The sequence below is a fragment of the Erythrolamprus reginae genome, chromosome 2, assembly GCF_031021105.1.
Source record: "Erythrolamprus reginae isolate rEryReg1 chromosome 2, rEryReg1.hap1, whole genome shotgun sequence".
In the NCBI taxonomy this organism is placed as follows: Eukaryota; Metazoa; Chordata; class Lepidosauria; order Squamata; family Dipsadidae; genus Erythrolamprus; species Erythrolamprus reginae.
The window spans coordinates 76982868-77002656 of record NC_091951.1 but is presented as its reverse complement, the minus strand read 5'-3'; the positions used below and the strand labels follow the sequence as shown (position 1 = coordinate 77002656).

General features: G+C 36.9%; 1 protein-coding gene across 1 annotated transcript in view; it reads right to left on the bottom strand.

Annotated features, from left to right (window-relative positions):
• Positions 1-13929: 13929 nt before the first annotated feature.
• PODXL2 (podocalyxin like 2) overlaps positions 13930-19789 on the bottom strand; it is a 57336-nt gene continuing 51476 nt past the window's right edge. The window contains exons 7-8 of the mRNA XM_070738377.1: positions 16092-16271; positions 13930-15941 (exon numbers count right to left, since the gene is read on the bottom strand). Coding sequence (XP_070594478.1) covers positions 15732-15941; positions 16092-16271 — 390 coding nt within the window. The 3' untranslated portion in view covers positions 13930-15731. The remainder of the gene's footprint in view (positions 15942-16091; positions 16272-19789) is intronic.

Sequence of the window (19789 nt, the reverse complement as noted above, 5' to 3'; positions counted from 1 at the left end):
TTGAGAGCCTCAGGGTTTTTTTTAATAAGAGCAGGGGAGAAATTCATATGCTTCAAATTTCATTGTGGGATTCATGCACTACCTAGCCACATATTGTGACCATTTGTTTCATTTTAGCTTCATGTGTTGTGTAAATTTAACCATTGTAGTTTGCAAATCATGGCTTTATAAACTTGATTCACACAATGTGTAGAAAAATATAATATCCCCTGCAAAGATATAAGATATTATTTATATACTATAGGTGGTGAAAATAACATCAGAACAATTATATCTTAGTTATATTTTTCTGCCAGTACGCAAAAACATTTTCCTTAAAGTACATTGATGGATTTTGGCTGTTGATTTGGTCAAACATGGTGCTATTCGGTAATGGTAATAATGGAGAAAGGGGAGGATGGAAGTAGAAGAAATAATTTAAAAATATATATATAACCATAATTGCATCTCAAATTAATTAAATTTTACCAGGCATGTCTCTGTTCTGCTCTGGGCTACCCTTGGTACAGATATGCCTCTGTTTCATCTAGATTAAGGAATGATTTTTTATCTCCCAATCAATACTAATTTAAGTTTGATTTTAGGTTGGAATTTATATATATATCTACCAGTAAATAGGTGTACTGTATATGTATATATGTATACGTAGGTCTTGGCATATTCGGGTCTTTCCCCGTGTAAGATTGAAAGAATCTTACACAGGAAAAGACTTGAATACACCAAGACCTACATACTTATACCTGTGAAAATCTAAAAAACGTGTGTGTGTGTATACACACACACACACACACACACACACACGATAATGGAATATGTAGAGAAACAAAATACCCATAACTAGATTATTTAGGAACCTGGACTGGATAATAGATGATTATTATGACTTTATTGGGCATAATATATATACCGGTAGATGAAGTGAAGTAAAATCCTATGATAGAGAGTTTTTAACATATTTGTCACTTTAGTAACATTTCCAGTTTTTTCTTGTTTTCCAGGATCTTGTTAATATTTGTCTTTTAAAGTATTGCTTGCATTATACAGAGAAAGAGAGAGAGACCAAATTAAGATCTAATGAAATGACCAAAGTTATGGCTTGCCTATTTAATAAGAACTTAAATCCAAAAGGATTGAAATATTTCACAGATCATTGATTTATGATCAGTTGCTTAGTGCTTTGATTGTTCAAAGTTATGACTAACCTCAAAAATATTTATGGTAAAGATTGGAAATTGGAAGGCTGGGTCCCCCTGAGGTCACATGATCTCATTTTGGCAGTTAGCAACCAGCTGACATTTACGGGCAACATATTGCATTCTACAGTCACTACACTTCCCCCCGCCCCCCCTAAAAAACTCCTGTGTTTGCTTCCAGGCAGTAGGTTTGCCTAACAACCATTGTTTGCTTAATGACCACTGCATTTGTTTAGTGACTGCCTCAAAAAAAATGTAAAATCGGGTCAGTCATGTAATGACCCACTTAACCTTAATTATGGGCTCAAAGTCATAAATTGAGGGTTAACTACAGAACAACCATGTAGTATAAAATCTACCTATTTCTTTATATTTCCTCAGATAAAAAGGGCTTGGAACACATGTTGAGTTTCTTTAGTTTTTAATATTTATAAATTGCTTTTGTTGAGTGTTTCTTAATTTGGGACAAATTGATTTGAAAGATTTTCTCAGCCAGAAAATAACCGTTAAGTCAAGGTATTTTATTTTTATATCTGATTGCAATGTTACCTTTAATCAATTCAAAAATTTTGGTGACATAATATTGTAAATTTTTGAAATTCTCTTTTTCTCCTACTGAGTGATGAATTTAACTTAATTTCAAATTTAGTCATGGCTTTAGCTGTATAGGTTCTGATTGCTAAAAGAGGAAATGCCCAAAATTTTCATACTATTGCTTAAACATTCCATCTTAAGTATCAGTTCTTCTGACTATCAAGCTAAAATAATAATGATACAATTAATATCATAAGATATTATGGAATTGCAAGGGTACCTTTTGATTTGAATTGCTAATAATTTCCTCAATACTGTATATTTTATATTGTTGTAGGAATATTTATCTAAATAGTGAAACACTGTCATAAACTTGTTAATTTTTCAAAAGTTAGAAGTAGTGTTGGGCGAACCGAACCCGCACAATTCGGGTCCATACTGAATTTTTTGGTGTTTGGCATGCCGGACCTGAACCCGATTTTTTTTAAAAAATTGTGCTTTAGTTCGGCGTTTGTGCCGAACACCGCAAAAACCACCGCCCGGCTGTCATCTGCTGAGAAGAGGAGGAGGAGCCAGGCGCCGGTGGCAGCGGAGGAAGGCGAACACCGGGGAGCTGTCAGCCGGTCGGGAAGCCAGTCGGGAGGCACAAAAGGAGGTGGGGAATCCCACGAAGAGATTCTGGGGGCGGAGCTTTGACGTCACGTATACCAGCAGGTTGCTAAGGATGCCAAAGTGATCACTTCCAGGAAGTGATCACTTTGGCATTCTTAGCAACCTGCTGGTATATGTGACATCAAAGCTCCGCCCCCGGAATCTCTTCATGGGAGGGATTCCCCAGCTCCTTCAAAGGGAGGTCTTTTCATGTAAAAAAACCAATTTATTTTTACGAAAAAGAACACCGCAGCAGCGCTGCAAGCAAAGGGAGGTCTTTTCATGTAAAAATAAAAGTTTTTACTTTCACGTGAAAGGACCTCCCTTTGCTTGCGGCGCTGCTGCGGTGTCCTTTTTTGTAAAAATAATTTTTTTTTAACATGAAAAGACCACCCTTTGAAGGAGCTGGGGAATCCGTCCCACGAAGAGATTCCAGGGCTGGAGTTTTGGCGCCACGAACCGTTTGAGTTCAGGTTCGGCCAAATTTTGTGTAGAGTTCGTCCGAACTTGCAGAACCCGAACACCGTTAGGTTCGCCCATCACTAGTTAGAAGAGTATTCATAATTGTAGAAAATCCCTTGTGTATCACACAATTAGGGCATTATCATTAATAAAAAGATTTATAAATGCCATTTGTTTTTAATCCTTGTATTTCCAAACACATTCTGTTTCCTTTGTTAAGGATTCTAATGAAATCACAATAAGTGAACATCCTTGTTTAGCATCTCTTTTTGTCAAATTTTGATTTGCTTTGTTTTCCAATAGCTTTTCAAACTGATTTATTCCCATCCCAATCCATTAGAAAGCAAGATTAACCACCAATTATAATTTATTCAGCAAACTGTATCTTAAAATAAAAGTAAATAGTGGTTTAGTGGTATGTGAACCCAATCTTCTGATTATTTTCTTCTCTGATTCTATAAACAAAATGAGTATATTAAGTAAAACCTCTCTCTTCTTCCTACTGTTACATTGACGTTACCAGCACCTATTTTACTAAAATAAGCAAATTAATTTTGTGTCAAACTAAGATTTGATCTGGTTGGTTGGTTTTTGGCTAGCTAAAAAAAATGTATATGCTTAGATACTGCAGTATGTAAAGCATGTTTATAGCAATATATAAACTGTATTGTGGCTTATCCAGCGATTATTATAGCTAATGTACGTTATTGACAACTTAGCCCCTAACAAAAATAATAACAAATTAAGGTTTAGCATGCTATGCTATCCCAATTTATGAATGTTGGAAGGCATTCTATAGAATTAAATGTTATTTGGAGGGGAGCTAACAATGGGTTTGTTCCTTCAAACTATATTTCACTTAAAATTTTTATTGTAATAAATGTTCATATCTTCTGGGCCATTTTGTTATGTATATTGTGAAAAAGTTTGCTTGACTTTTGTTAAAATTTATTGATTGTTTGCTAATGCTCTTGTAGTATCCAATGTTTTGTTATGAAAAGTCATGAAGAATAATTTAAACTTTTTATTGGAAATAATTAGACATTTGGAGAGGCAAACAGAATGGATAGATTAAAGGAAGGACTCAAAGACAATTTTGCAAAAAGTCTTGGAAAGTCATGGACATAGGAAAGAAACCCAAAATTAAAAGATTTAAGAAAAGAATGGCGATAGAAAATGGAACAGAGCAGAATGTTCAGAATACATTTGATACTGTTTCTTGAGAAAAAGTTTTGATTTGCATAAATTATTCTTTGTAGTGCAAATCTTCCAATGGTAAAAGTGTAAAACTGAACATTTTTACTTCTGGAAATGTTTTTGTGGTACACCATACTATTTTTTCCAAGAAATTTCTAAACAAAACATCTAAATTATAAAATATGTAAAACCTGTGCATAAAACTGGTGAATACTTCCATTCTCTATGATAACTTGCAATCTGCTCTTCTTGGTCTTTATAGGTCATTGCTAAAGCATTGCTAACTGAGATTTAACGTTAAATATGTATTAAGGAACAATAATCCATTGATAAGTAAAATGATTTGCTTAATTCTGTAATGATCCATGTTAGTAAAAAATAAAGACAGTTCTCAGTAAAATGGACTGATATATAATTAGATAAAGTCCTGCTGTAATTTCGGTAAAGTTGACAAGAAAGTGACTAAATTTTAACTTATTTTATACAATTGCTGTATATCACTATATTTTCAAAAGGCAGAATATAAACAAATAATGTGTTTTTAATCATAATTGATTTTCACTGTAGATGTGTAGGTTACAATTTGGAATGCCTATCTTGATTATATTGACCAAACATCCTGCTCCTCTGTTATATTTAAGTTTAAAAGTTACCTGTTCTAATCTCTGTGTATCTATGGCAGTGTTTCTCAATTATTTTCTGTTATGCCCCCCCCCCCAGGAAGAAGTAAACATTTTGCACCCCGTACTCTCCACCAGGACGATTGTTTGCAATATTTGTCACGTTTACACTGAAAAAACTCAAGCAGCTTATCAGTGTGATTGGGGTGTAATGTGTTTAAATCAGTGTTTTTCAACCAGTATGCCGTGGCACACTAGTGTGCCGCGAGACATGGTCAGGTCTGCCGCGAAGCTCAGAGAGAAATAAAGCAAGAGAGAGAGAAAGAAAGACAGAAAGAAAGCAAGAGAGAGAGAAAGAAAGAGAGAGAGAAAGAAAGAGCGAGAGTGAAAGAGAACAAGAGAGAAAGAAAGCAAGAGAGAAAGAAAGCAAGAGAGAGAAAGAAAGCAAGAGAGAGAAAGAGCGAGCGAGAGAGAAAGAGAATAAAAAAGAAAGAAAGAAAGAGAAAGAGAGAGAAAGAAAGCAAGAGAGAGAGAGAGGGAGGGAAGGAAAGAGAGAGAGAAAGACAGAGGGACGTAGGGAGAGAGAGAGAAAGAGAGCAAAAAGAGAGGAAGGAAGAGAAAGAAAGAGGAATGGAGAGAGAGAAAGAAAAAGGGAAGGGAGAGAAAGAGAGAGGGACAAAGAAATAGAGCGAAGGGGAGAAAGAGAGAGAGAGAATTTTTTTGTCCAAACTTTTTTTAGCCGCCCCTCCAACCCTCGGTCAATGTGCCCCAGGGTTTCGTAAATGTAAAAAATGTGCCGCGGCTCAAAAAAGGTTGAAAATCACTGGTTTAAATGATGCCTTAATTTATTTGGCTTCATGCTGTCCGCTGCCAACATTTTTAGACACAGTGGATATACCAGTCTTTCATCGTCTTCCATTGTAGTCACAATGAAGCCAAGCGCTACATACGCTTTGTCATATTTCCTCGTCTTAGCTTTCGGGAGACTTAATGTTTGTCACATTATCTCCGTCTCTCTCCTTTCTTTTCATCCCTGTTAAATATTTTTTCATGGTGTCTCTTAAGGGTTTGTATCTGCACTTCATATCTCCTGCTCTGAGCTGTGTGCTATTGTTTGGTGCAAAAAACCCCTACTTCCTGCGGCCAAAAAAAAAGCATGTTCCCCCAGGTCATGCGCCCCACTGGCATCACTCCACACACACCCCCGGGGCCCACCCACTATTTGAGAAGCACTGGTCTGGGGTAAAGGCTACTTACTCATGTTTTTCTATTGTTCTAACTAGGTTGAAAGGTTAAACTAGCAATCATGAGCTCATCTATATGTTTGACATGATCTGTCTGTATAATTCAGAGGTTTCTTTATATTAATCTGTTACTAATTAGCTATCTTTGAGGTAAGTCAATAATTGTGATTGTGTGCACACAAAGTTTCTATAAGAATAAACGCAGCTGTCCAAGCTCAAAGAGACTTTCCAGAGAGAACTTCTTAGCTCAGAAAAGCTTTGCTCAGAAAGCATGTCGCCACATCTAAGATTACTACATAGATGTATTCATTATATAGTTCATATACAGTATTTTTCAAACATCCCTACTTTGGAATTTATCATTAGCACAGTTGATAGGGAAAGAACAGACACAGGAATCTTATTCTGATCAGAAACTTTATTTCAAAAAGTGCCACTGATAACTAGGAAATATGTACAGTACCGGCAAGTGAAATGACAGATAAAACCATTACATTTTGCAAAAGGTAAAATTACATTGAGAAAATCCTGCCCTTATGTAGACTATAGAAATTTTTCAGATGAAGATCAATAATGAGACACTGCTTAGGAAAATAAGATTTGGAGATAAGTGATCATGTATAGGTCCCAAGTGATTTGATATATTGATACAGTCATCCCTAAATGCAGCTTACTGTTGAGTAGATTTACGATTGCAATCTCAGTCTTTCAAAGATCGAATAATCTGAATCAATTTATTTTAATCCATAAATTCCTTGCCTACAGAAGGAATCCCCACCACAATTCTTGGCAATTGAGCTATTTTACTAATGAAGGTTTAGCCCCCTATTTTAAAATCACTGCAGTGATCTCTAGGACTGTTAACCGTAAAATATAATGTACATATCTATGATATGCCTAAATTGTCTTATGCTTTATGAGATTAACCAAAGGATTACAATATATTCTTTCTCATCAATAGTATTCTTGAGAGAACAAAATATTAGAGGAGACTGATTTATTTTAATCAGAAATTCATGAAAATCAGCATCAATGGCTGACCTAGCTAAGCCACATCATTATAGCAATATCTGTGCTTTATTCCCTTAGAGAAATCCAACCTTTTTCAGGCTAAAAGTGATTCTATCATTGAAGTGTGATTACAACAAAAACTAAATCTGTACCATAATTTATTTCATTTATTTGAAAATTTCCTCTTACCATCTTGAAAATTAAAGAGTGGATTGTGTTCTGTGTGAAGAAATTGTGTGCAAGCCATTACATCGAGATCGCTAACAACAGCAGAAATGTGTTTACGGCTGAGTTCACATCTCATGCTTAATCACAGCAGGCTTGGTTTTGGTTTTGCTATAATATTATTGTGAACACAGTCACCGAGTTGTGCAAAATGCACAAAACTGTACACATTAGCATATATGGCTCAGGCAAATGAAGCTTGTCCAACAAACTACAGCTCAGCATGATTGGGAATTTGGGAATTCATGGGGATCCATGATCATCTGAAAAGGAGGAAGTAACTATAAAGGAAGAAATAAAGAAAAATAATGTTGGTGTATATAAAGAATAATGTTGGGGGCTTATCCTAATAAGCTATTTTCCAGCTAGGAATCTCATTATTGTGTTATTTAGCTCTACACATGCTTTTTGAAGTAGAATTACCAATTTGGAAAAAAACTGGTCATTGATGTGTATGAAACGTATTGGAATGCATAATAATATGTATTCGTGAGTACTATCATAAGGACCAACTCTGGTTTCTTAAACAACCCTGTTGCCATAGTTTAAATGGTTATAAAATTAAATATGTAGTTTTAATCATGCACTACGCTAATAGTTGAAAATGCAAATTATCTGGATGGTTTCATAGTGAAAGTCAAGGAGTACAGTGAAAAACTAGGACAATTGAACAAAACTTAAGACAACAGGTTTATCAACCATTCTTATAAGGGACAACAGAGATATTGAAGTGATTGATAGTTTCTGCCTTTTAGAATCAACTATCAACAGTAAAAGAACAAGCAGTCAAGAAATGCACTGCAGACTAGCACTTGGTAGAGTATAGAAAAGATATTCAGATGCCATGATATATCTGTACTGACAAAGGTCATAATTGTGCCAACAAGGGTTTTCTTTGTGACGCTCTATGGAAGTGAAAGTTGGACTTTGAAAAAGTAGGAATAAAAGAGACCTTGCTTTTGGAGAAGATACTGAAAATACTATGGATTGCCAAAAACAAACAGATGGATCATAGAACAAAGTGACACAAAAATGTCAGTCAAGGCACAAATATCAAGGCTCAATTTGTTATATGAAGATCCAGCTTCTTTGGGAAGTCTATAGAAAGGAAAGCGAGAATTGTTATCATAGGATTGTCATCAGAAAAGATTCACTGAAAGACATATAGGGCCAGATCGGAGAATTGATCATATATCGGAGAAGGTCTATACATTTGGTGACCAAGAATCAACACTGATCTAGTGGCATGTAATCACGCAATTTTGATCAAGCAGGGAATCACATTTCTAAGAAAGTGACCAGACAAATAAAAAATATGTTTTCATGTAAATAAATATAGACCATATTTTTGCTTCTATATAAGATTACAGTAGTTAAATTTGGCTTTATGGATTTTTATCAGTTTTCCTAAGTGCTAAATTTAACTTATGGTTTAACTTGCATCTGTAGCTTCTAAAGCAGTTTGCTTTAGAAAAAGGAGGCAGCAACAGTTTTTGGCTGCAACTTTACAGTTTAAAACCTACCGTAAGTCTAATATAATTTCTAGCTATGGTTGCATTATGCCATGACAGTTTACAAAGTATCTCATCATTTGTGAGTGACTTAAACTTTTTTTTCTTATTTTGATCTTCATTAACAAATCATTTAAATTTACAACTTTAAGACAGAAGCAGTGTTACTGAGCATAAAACTGATATTTAAAAACTGATTTTAGAGTGGACAGAACTGATTGAGGTTATACTGCACTTCCAGTTATAAATCAAGATGTATAAAACCAGAAAGCTTTAAATCATATGGTTAGCCAGTAGCCCCAGATTTGGGGAGAGAGTGAAGGCATGAAATTCTGACAACAGTGTCATAGAACTAGAAGGGATTACAGATAATTCTCATTTAGCAAACAGCCCTCACATTTATAACTTGCAGGTTTGTAAAATATAAGAAAACTGAAGTAGAATTATAAGTAGAGTTTCAGTTTCACTTAGTGATTGCATCACCTAAACAACTGAGTTGCTGGTCTCAAATGTGGTTGCTAAATGAGGACAACCTCTATTATAGAAAACTCCCTAGTACTGTATACATTTTTGCCTTTCCCCCCACCTTGAGGTAGAGGTATTTTCAGAGAAAGCAATGGGTTTAATTAACTCTCATTTTAATTTACTGAGAAAGCTTTTGAGGCTCTGGTGCAAGGGTGTTAAGCTCAGGGCTGGCTCACGGAGCTGCAAAGGACCGGCCTGCAGTGCCTCTGCCAGCAAAAATGGAGCTCGGGATGTCTTCCCAAACTCTGTTTTTGTTGGCAGAGGGTTGCAGGAGACCATCACAGCAAAAATGGAGTCCAGGAGCCAGTTTTCACTGGTAGAGTACTTGGGACATCATAGGCACCCCTGACATGAGTGACGTCGAGCTGGCCATGCCCCCCTCTCCCCCCCTCGAGGTCAAACACAACTTTGATGCAGCCCTCAATGAAATCGAGTTTCCCAGCTCTCCTGTGGTGGAACCTAAAGGCATTTGGAAATAAGAATGATGCAAGATTCCTTTACAGTTAGCCAGCTTCCCGTTACTGTAATTAAAAAAGATAACAGCTAGGTTGAGAGCTCGTAGGCAGCATGGGTGATATTTGCAGGCACTGCATTTTTCTTCAGAGAAGGGGGCATACAAATCTAATGAATAATAATAATTTGTGATCCCAGCACTAAATTAAGTCACAGTGTGGCTCAGTGTAATATATGAACCCATGCATGCATTTATAGAGGCACAATTTTCAAAAAGTCAAGGATCTGGGTTGCCACACAGAGCCAAGGAAATAGTCATTTCCTACAATCTCTGAAATCTTGCTCTTCTATATCTCTGACAAAAAGTCATGTGCCATCTTAGACCATTTTCTGCAAATGATTTATTGGCTATCAACAAATTACTAACAGTAGATCTCCATAAATTATGGTAATGTATAGCATTTCATACAATCCGGAAATTATAGCAATAGATCTTCTACACACTTGATTAAGAATTTCAATCATTCATGCTTGCATAATTTCATGTGAGTAAAAAAAAAAATCACCTGCTCTTTCACTTTTACTCTCTCAGAATAATTTTTTTAAAGTCCTTAACCAGGGGATAAAATAATGTGTTGAAGCTGATCAGACTAAGGACGCTAGACAAATGAATACCTGGTGGGTAAGCAGATTCTTTTCTCTATTTCTCCCCAAAAACTAAGGTGCATCTTATACTCCGATGTATCTTCAAAAAAATACGGTAGTTTTTATCTTAATTGGCCTTCAAGTGACCCCTCCTTCATTTGTAGTTCTCCTCATGGTTCATGGATATTTATTTATTTACTAGTCATTTTAAAGCCTGCCTTTATTACTTTATAAATTATTCAAGGTAATGAATGTACATAATGTTCCTTCCACCTCCTACTTTGCTCACAGAAACAATCCTGTGAGGTGTGTTGGAGAGTGACTGACTGACTCTAAGTCAGCCAGCTGGCTTTCATGTCTAAGGTCGGACTAGAAGTCTTAGCCTCCTGATTTTTAGACCAATATTTTAACCACTACACCAAACTCTCTCTCTCTCTCTCTTTTTAAATCAAACAGGATCTGTTAAGGGGTGGGGGACAATACTCCCATAGTTATTTTCTTTGATGGAATTAGCAATTATCCACCAATTATCCACTAGTGCTTGGATTATAATGTTGACTGGCAATAAACTCTAAAAAAATTGCATCGTTTTTCCACATAAGTCTTCTTGCATCCTTAATATACAAATCTTCTTTTGGCTTTTGTTCTATTATTTTCCTCTGTAAGTGATTGTTAACTCGCTAAACACAGCATATTTTAAAGAGTTGTCCATTAATATCAAGTACTGAAATAGTATGGAACCAGTGGTGGTTTCTAAATTAGTTTGCTACCGGTTCGCACACACGCTCGCGACATTCTGCGCATGCACAGAGGTGTCCCAGGCTGGTGGGCAGAACATACCTAAGTCTAAGAACCAGTCTGAATCGAGAGCAACTGTATTGAATTAATTAGCATATACAGTATTTGTGGATGAGTACAGATTGGGGGTAGGTACGGAACAAAGTATAGTTTGAATTTTTCTGGGTCTCTTCTTCTTGGCCACCAGAGGTCAGTATGGTTCAACATAAATTGCCAAGATAGCCACAAATTTAACTTGTGGGAAGAGGACCATCTCTGGTCTTATTCTTGCCCATTATTTTACCATGTTGCTTGATTTCAATAAAGGCATTATCCAGCTGAAGTAGATAGTTATGATTGCTTTTCTATGGCTGCCTCCTATGCTTGTAACTTGTAATTTAGGGACATTGAGTGTTCTCAGACAGGAATGTATTGTGTGATTATTCTGCAGTTTACTCCTTAATGAATTTCCCCCCCTGTACAAAAAGATTGGAAAAGCAATGTAAAAAGCAAGAAATACAACAGATTAAATGTGGCAGTGCCTGGATACTTTATAAAATTATTTAAACGAGGAAAGGTGATAGCCTAATAAAAGCCTTGTCTAGATTGAAAGCATTTTCTGCGTTACAATCTATGGTTAACAGTCACTTTTTAAAAATTATGCAAGTATAATAAATATGCATTTTTAAAAAATTTAATTGAAACTAATAAAAACCAAAATAGTGACACAAGAAACAGTGTAGCATTTGATCATGTCTATTTTGTTTTCAACAGATTATGTTGTATTTATAAATTGTCATAATATATAGTTTTTGTTTTTAAGAATGATGATTGTATGATTGTCTAAAACAGGTCAGTTTATTACATTGCTACAACAAAATATTAGCTGTTATAACAAAAATCCTTAACTCACCATGTCTTGGGATAGCTTTTTTTTTCCTGATACGAAAAAAGACTAAGACTGAGAAGAGACAGAATAGAGATTAGGAAAATGTATGGGTGTTCACAATCAAACAATGGTTAGGATCATATACCATGGTAGCCTAAACCCTATTAATGAGGTCATATAACATGCTATGGCCAACAATGGTATAGTTTAATGTGAAGCCCTTGTTCATATTAAGATTTGGATAAGATCATAGATAGATTTCTATCACACTGTGAACTACAAGCTCCCTGATCTTATTTTAAATTACGTAGTCCATTGTGTATGAACTCACCCACTGAATGTGTTGGTTGGGGAAAATTCCCTATGCAACATAAAAATCCACCCCAAGGAATAATTCAAAGCAAATTACATGTGACAGACATCTTATGAAAGCATGCAGACAACATAAGAATCTGCAAAAAGTTATGATGATGCTAATCTCACTATATGTCAGAGCTGTTGGCCATGAACACAGTTCAACTTGTATAGTAAAAGTAGAACCTCATGAAAACATGCAAGTAGTTTTCATCAATTGGTTCCAAATTGACATAAACAGAATGGGTTCATTAGTTCGAAAACCAAATGGAGTAAGATAATAACAAGAGAATTACTAAATATCATCTGCTGTAGAACAAGATCTTGAAAGCTGTGTCTGTGTCACGGCAATCAACAAAGTGTTGGGTCAGTTGGGTATCAGCACTTGGGAATCCTTGGTCTTATTCAAAAATCAATAGTATAGCATCTGCACACAAGACTATACTTAATATCTTTCTAACATACAGAGGAAGAAAAGCCACCGGTGAAATAAAATGAGAGTGGCATGAAAGAGGAATCTTAGATTGTAAGACATTTTGTGAGACATATTTGAGGACAAGTTCTATTTATCCTACCCTTTTTAATACCCACTAGCAGCTTAGTATCTAATGGCTGTCATGGAGGCTGATGGTGGTGTTCATGCTATTTTCCAAACCACCAGAAAGCCAGACAAGGAATAATGGATGGAAGCTGATCAAGGAGAGATTCAACCTGGAAATAAGGAGAATTTTGTATTTGCAGTGAGACAGTCAACCAATAGGATAGCTTGCCTTCAGAAGCTGTGGGAGCTTCATCAGTGGAAGCTTTCAAGAAGAGACTGGACTGTCAGAAATGGTGTAGGGTCTCCTGCTTGGGTGGGAGGTTGAACAAGATGACCTTCAAGGTCCCTTCCAATTCTGTTGGTTCTGTTCTTTTATTTTGTTCTAAATCCCTTGATGCATAACTGAACAAGATCTTTTATAATGGATTGCAGTGTGTTCTTGTATCTAGAAAGAAAGATCATGGGCACTATTTCTAACCTTACATTTAAATGAGCATTCTTTTATTGTCATGCTTAATAGTGCAATTTCCTTCCACTCATATTCTGTCCCAAAGGTTAGCATACCCTACAGTAATTTGACAGCAAAGAATAACCAAATTAAAAAAAAATTTAGGGAAATATGAGTTAAAGAAAATAAATGTGTTGGCGTTTCTTTTAATCAAGGTAACAAAAACATCAGCTACAAAGAGAGTTATGCTTAATTATTCCTCATAATTCCTGATATAGATAGGACAAAGAGGAGACAAACAATAAATCAAATGAATAAAGAAAGATACAAAAGATCTCAAAAACAGCATCGGTTAGAAACTAAGATGCATGTATCTCCCCCACAAGAAGGAATATGTAATCTTGAAATATACAATTTACACAAGTTTACTACCCCAACTGGAATCTAGCTAGGGATTTATTAATAATTTTACCTCTATTTCAACAACACTGTCTAAGAGAAGGCATTTATATAATATTTATATATATATTTATATCAATGAAATTAAACTGTGCCAAAAATCATTTTATGTCTTCTGGAGATAGATTTCAGTACTGAAATTGAGCTACAGATTAGATACATACAGATTTCATTTACAAATTATTGTCAATTTTCTTTCGGTACGTATGAATTTCTATGAGAAAATCTCTTAAAAGAGCAACTTGCGGTTCAGCTGGATATGCAGTCAGAGATCTTGAGCTTTTCAAAATGAGAAACTATGGTAATGTTCTGAAGAGAACAGGGCACCCCCCCCCACCCAAGATTATTTATCAGTGTTGAATATACAGGACTAAATCAAATACTCCTTATATGTTTCTTAAAAGAGTTTCTGGAAAAAAGCCTTAGGGCATTCTGGTCTAATCAAGTCTTTCCATTCTTATGAAAAATCTTGGTTGTCGTTTTGAACTCAAGGCTCTTGTAAGCTAACCAAATTTATTTAAATAAATAGTTTGCTCACACAGATCAAGTGAGACTAAACAATAATGTATTGCATAGCTATAGAATAGCATTCCCTTTGTGTTTCCTCCAAGATCAAACAAGACTAGAGACAGTAATTAGCTTCGTTCTCATAGGAACTAAATTAGCTGCAGTGAAACACCTTTGAGGCTGAAACTATTTATTTATTGCTATTCTGGTCTAACTGCCAGTCTTAAGAACTTATCCAATTGATATATTTAAGAGAGAGCACACAACTCTATGATTTCTTATTCTCTATTTTCTCTTTCCATTTTTCTTATTCTTTCTTAACAGAGATAGATGATAGATGGATGGATGGATGGATGGATGGATAGACAGACAGACAGACAGACAGGAGAGGGAAGGAGGGAGGGAGGGTCAGGGAGGAAGGGAGGGAGAGAGAGAGAATGAATGAATGAATGAATGAATGTTGTATACCCACAATTTCTGCCCATTTCTGGCTAGAGGAACAGATGAGCAGATAAATGATATGCACTAAAAGCCATCCATGGTCATGGAAGAGGTCTGAGGGAAGAGCTAACTGGTATGTATCTGATGTATTCCTGACTAACCATCTGCTCTGCTTATCTTGTTGTCTGAACATATTGAGTCTTGTTGAAATGTTAGTAGGAATTTATTCTATATTAGGAAAATAGTTTTCTGTATTCTCACCAACAAAGCTTAGAGCAATTCAGGGCCATGTCTAATCTTGCAGTTTCCACTAAGAATTTTGGATCCACATTAAGGAGCTTCTACCGCAAAGATAATTATCAAGGTAAGGAAGTCATGCAATCTATCAAATGAGAACCTAAAGTCAGGGCAATACAGAACACCAGGACTTGTGCAGAATATAATTTCTTGCCTAAACACAACCATTCATAGAAGTTCAAAAAAAATTGCTGCCCACGAAAAAGATGCCTTAGCCTAACCGCTTGCCCTTCTGTGGTTGAGTACATGGAGGCTTTAGGAGAAAGCCTCACAAACCTCCACTAGGACAACTGAGCAATGGGATCAGTGGTGAATTGACTGACGGTATTAAAGTTATATCCCAAAGGAATGTGCATTTTTCATTGTGACTTTTCCTATTGCACTGTTTGAACACAATTCTTCCGCCTGTTCTATTACCTCCATCAGCAAATCTTTCAGGAAGCATCGTGTTGGAGCATCACACCATTTATTTTTCAAACGTGGCCATTCCCTTCTTCTACCAAAAGACTAGAGCAAGTGCATCTTAATGTGATTAAAGCATTGGCGCTACTGACAGCAAGAGACAAACATGCCCACCCCCACCCCACCCCCTTGGCTCAGGGTGGCCCTTCTGGCTCCAGGACTGTGCTAATGCTTCAGAGAGAATCTATTCCAGATTGGGGGGGGAAAACGAGTTCCTGAGGAGCCACCCTCAGCTTTCGGGCTTTAAATCAAGCGCAAGTGCAATCCCACAGGTGGGGTCCTCCTTTAGAGGTGGGTGTCTTCTTCAAACGCCTCCCCCTCTTCGTTTGTTTGCTTGTTAATTAGAACATCCCAGCTCTCTGGTCCATTAACAGCTCCCCCACCATTTACACTCGGCTTCTTTTCTTGCATCTCAGAGTGGCTATCGCTGGCTACATCCAAGGTGGGATTGTCATGGCAACCGTTTTCAACAAATCGTAGTTCTTCACCGTGTGACTGCAAGAGAGGAAACAGGGATGGGAGAGGAAAATGAAAAACCCCTTTAAATAAATAAAAAAAGCATTTGGGAAATAAGGCAAGCAACCAGGAAGCTTTTGTTTGGAAAATAAATAAATAAAAAAGAGCTTAACCCATAAAGGGACTCACCATGTTCTTCATTTTGGGCATGCGTCTCTGCCAACAGTTGTAAATCAGTCCCATGATAATGATGATGACACAAATTGAGCCGATAATAACCAGCACCACAAAGAGCTTCCCATAATCGCTGTGCGTCTGGCTGGGACGTGACTGGCAACTTGATGTAGTGGTATAGTTCTGGATTCCAATCTAAAAATGAATTGTTAAATACACTCAATAGTAAATTACTGCAATAGTAATTTATGTATTACATTTATATGCCTGCCATTTAACTATCAAGTGACTCTGGATGGCTTACAATACAATAAAAAAAACGGTATATGACAATTAAAAGGTTAAAAACATTGGGCACTAGAAGCTAAATGTGAGGTTTTTATAATAAACACACAGGGGAAAATCCCATTCTTGCAATGTCTTCAGTGATCCTAATTCAACTGAAATGGGGGAAATAACTGGTGAAGTGTATTGACATTTTATGGAACAACCTTTCTAAGATAAGATTGCTTAGCAACAAATTTATGGTCTGCTCAGAACCACATGAAGTCTTTTTAATTCTCCCTGTCCTTGTAAACAGGTTTCTTTAATTGGATTTTTCTATTTGAAATTCATGCTCTAAGAGTGAAGCTAATTTTAATTATATATGTATGTATGTATGTATGTATGTATGTATGTATGTATGTATATATTTGTTTTCGTAGATTTTCACATGTACAGGTATGATGGTCTTGGTATATTCGGGTTTCTTCCCGTGTAGGATTTGGAAATTTCTGGCGACGTTTCGACGAGGTCCCAGGGCCATGTCTAATATATGTATCAGATGTTTTTGCTGCAATATATATATGCTTCCTTTAGACTTTCAAAAATGTAAGTTTGAAATATATATATTTCAAAATTCATATATACAGTATTTAAAAAATTGACAGGAAAAAAAGCATATAACTCTTCCCTGGTACAAGTTGTGACGGAGGAGAGCCTATGGTCTAGAGGTTAAAACATTGCCTTGCAAGGCAGAGTCTGCAGGTTCAAATCCCAGTAAGGATATGGCTAGCTGATGAGAACAAATAGAACTATAAATCTCCCTTCCTTTTCAATATCAGCAAAAATATGTTGCACGCACGCACGCACACACACACACACACACCAGGCATTGGAGTAGGTGAGACAGGAGCTCAGCAGATGTATGGTGGAATTCTCTTTCTGGGTCTCCATGAGACATGGGCTTGCAGTTAATGTTACTGTTTCTTTTAATGTTTTACTGTTATGCTATCAACTATCCAGTATTATTGTATATAAGAAGGCCTGTTATACCCATCTCTTAAATACATCATTTTAATATTGTGAGCCAGAAAACATGTGCTATGACAAAACATTGAAAATAAATCAATGAAATTTATTCGTTTACATTTTAAACATTTACATTTTTAATATAGAACACTTTGACCCTGGGCGGTGGCCTCCAAGACGGTAAAGCCATCAAGTCATCTCCTCCAAAACTGAAGAAAGGGTTGAGATTGTGGAAGACAAAAATTCAGCAATAGAGCACCCTGCTAGATACCCAATATTAGCATTTACAGTTAGACTTATATATAGTGCTCTGTAGTGGTTTGGAGCATTGTCTGAGTTGTTTACAGAATCAGCATATCACTTCCAATAATCTGGGTCCTCATTTTACCGACCTCAGAAGGAAGGGAAGTTGAGTCAACCTTGAGCGGGTGAGGTTTGAGCTCCTGGCACTGGAATGCAGAGTCATATTGCAACACTGCATTCTAACCATTGCGTCACCACTGCTCACAGTATTACTCTTTGAATTATTGTTGAATATTTATTCTGGAAGAGACATTATGAACTCATCCTGGCTACCATAGTGATGCTGTCTTCTACATGTCCATTTGTACCTCCTTTGTGTGTTTTACACCAAGGCTATAGTTAGGCAAAGAGGTTTAAACCTCAGCTTGTAGACATTCTTGAGGAGTGGGTGTTTGGCAGTGTCACTGGGCCAGAACAATTGGTAATGTGATTTTATTGCAGGTATGCTGCTAGAGAGGCATATACTGTACTTCACGACAAGGACATTGTTTCCCTCTGGACATTGTTACAACAACAGCAAGTAAACATTTAGAGCAGGGGTATGAAACTCGATTTCACTTAGAGCAGCATCAGGGTTGTGTTTGATCTTGGGGGGCTGGAGTGAAAGTGGCCAATTTGATAACACTTGTGTTGGGGGCACTAAGTGCTCTGCCAGCAAAAACAGGCTCCCGAGTTCTATTTCTGGCTGTGGTGGCTTCCTACAACCCTCTGCCAATGAAAACATATCTCAGAACAACCATAATAGCCTCCTGCAGCCTGCTACCAGTGAAAATAGAGCTCGGGAGGACTGCACACAGCTCCATGGGTTCCATTTTTACTGCCAGAGGCACCACAGGCTAGTCTTCCATTGTTTCCAGGGTGGCCTTACAAGCCAGATCTAAGTGTCCCATGGGCCAAATCTGGCTCACTAGTCTTGAGTTTGACACCCCTGATTTAGAGAATCGGCCTTTTGAAGCAGTGAGGTTACAATCAAATCACCATTTCTTGAATGTTTTCAAGGTTCAAGGAAGTTAGTTGCTTAGTGTTAGCAAAACTTCAGAAGAGAAGGATTTAGGGGTAGTGATTTCTGACAGTCTCAAAATGGGTGAGCAGTGTGGTCGGGCAGTAGGAAAAGCGAGTAGGATGCTTGGCTGCATAGCTAGAGGTATAACAAGCAGGAAGAGGGAGATTGTGATCCCCTTATATAGAGCGCTGGTGAGACCACATTTGGAATACAGTGTTCAGTTCTGGAGACTTCACCTACAAAAAGATATTGACAAAATTGAACGGGTCCAAAGACAGGCTACAAGAATGGTGGAAGGTCTTAAGCATAAAACGTATCAGGAAAGACTTAATGAACTCAATCTGTATAGTCTGGAGGACGGAAGGAAAAGGGGGGACATGATCGAAACATTTAAATATGTTAAAGGGTTAATAAGGTTCAGGAGGGAAGTGTTTTTAATAGGAAAGTGAACACAAGAACAAGGGGACACAATCTGAAGTTAGTTGGGGGAAAGATCAAAAGCAACATGAGAAAATATTATTTCACTGAAAGAGTAGTAGATCCTTGGAACAAACTTCCAGCAGACGTGGTTGGTAAATCCACAGTAACTGAATTTAAACATGCCTGGGATAAACATATATCCATTGTAAGATGAAATACAGGAAATAGTATAAGGGCAGACTAGATGGACCATGAGGTCTTTTTCTGCCGTCAGTCTTCTATGTTTCTATGTTTCTAGTGAAACCATCTCCCCCCCCCTTTTTTTTTTCATGAAGAAACAAATTATGTAAAAAAGTTTGGGTTATATGTATCCATCTACTCAATTAATCACCCCAAAAGAAAATGGAATCGGACCAAGTTTGTTGTGATGGGAGAAGCTGGCAGGGGAAAAAAAAGAACTGAATTGGAAAATGGCCTCACCCTTCCTAGGGGAAAAGGAAAGAGCTTCAAATTCTCCATTCCTAAACCCTCCTTTCTTCTGAACACAGGGCTATAATCCAGGGGTGGGTTCCACTTACCCTCACCCCCAAATGGCCTCACATCACGACATTGCATCCCTTTGTGTGAATTCCATTCCATGCATACTCAGAAGGTGGTTTCAAATCAAAACACAGCTGAGGAGTTGCTCAGCTGTGCT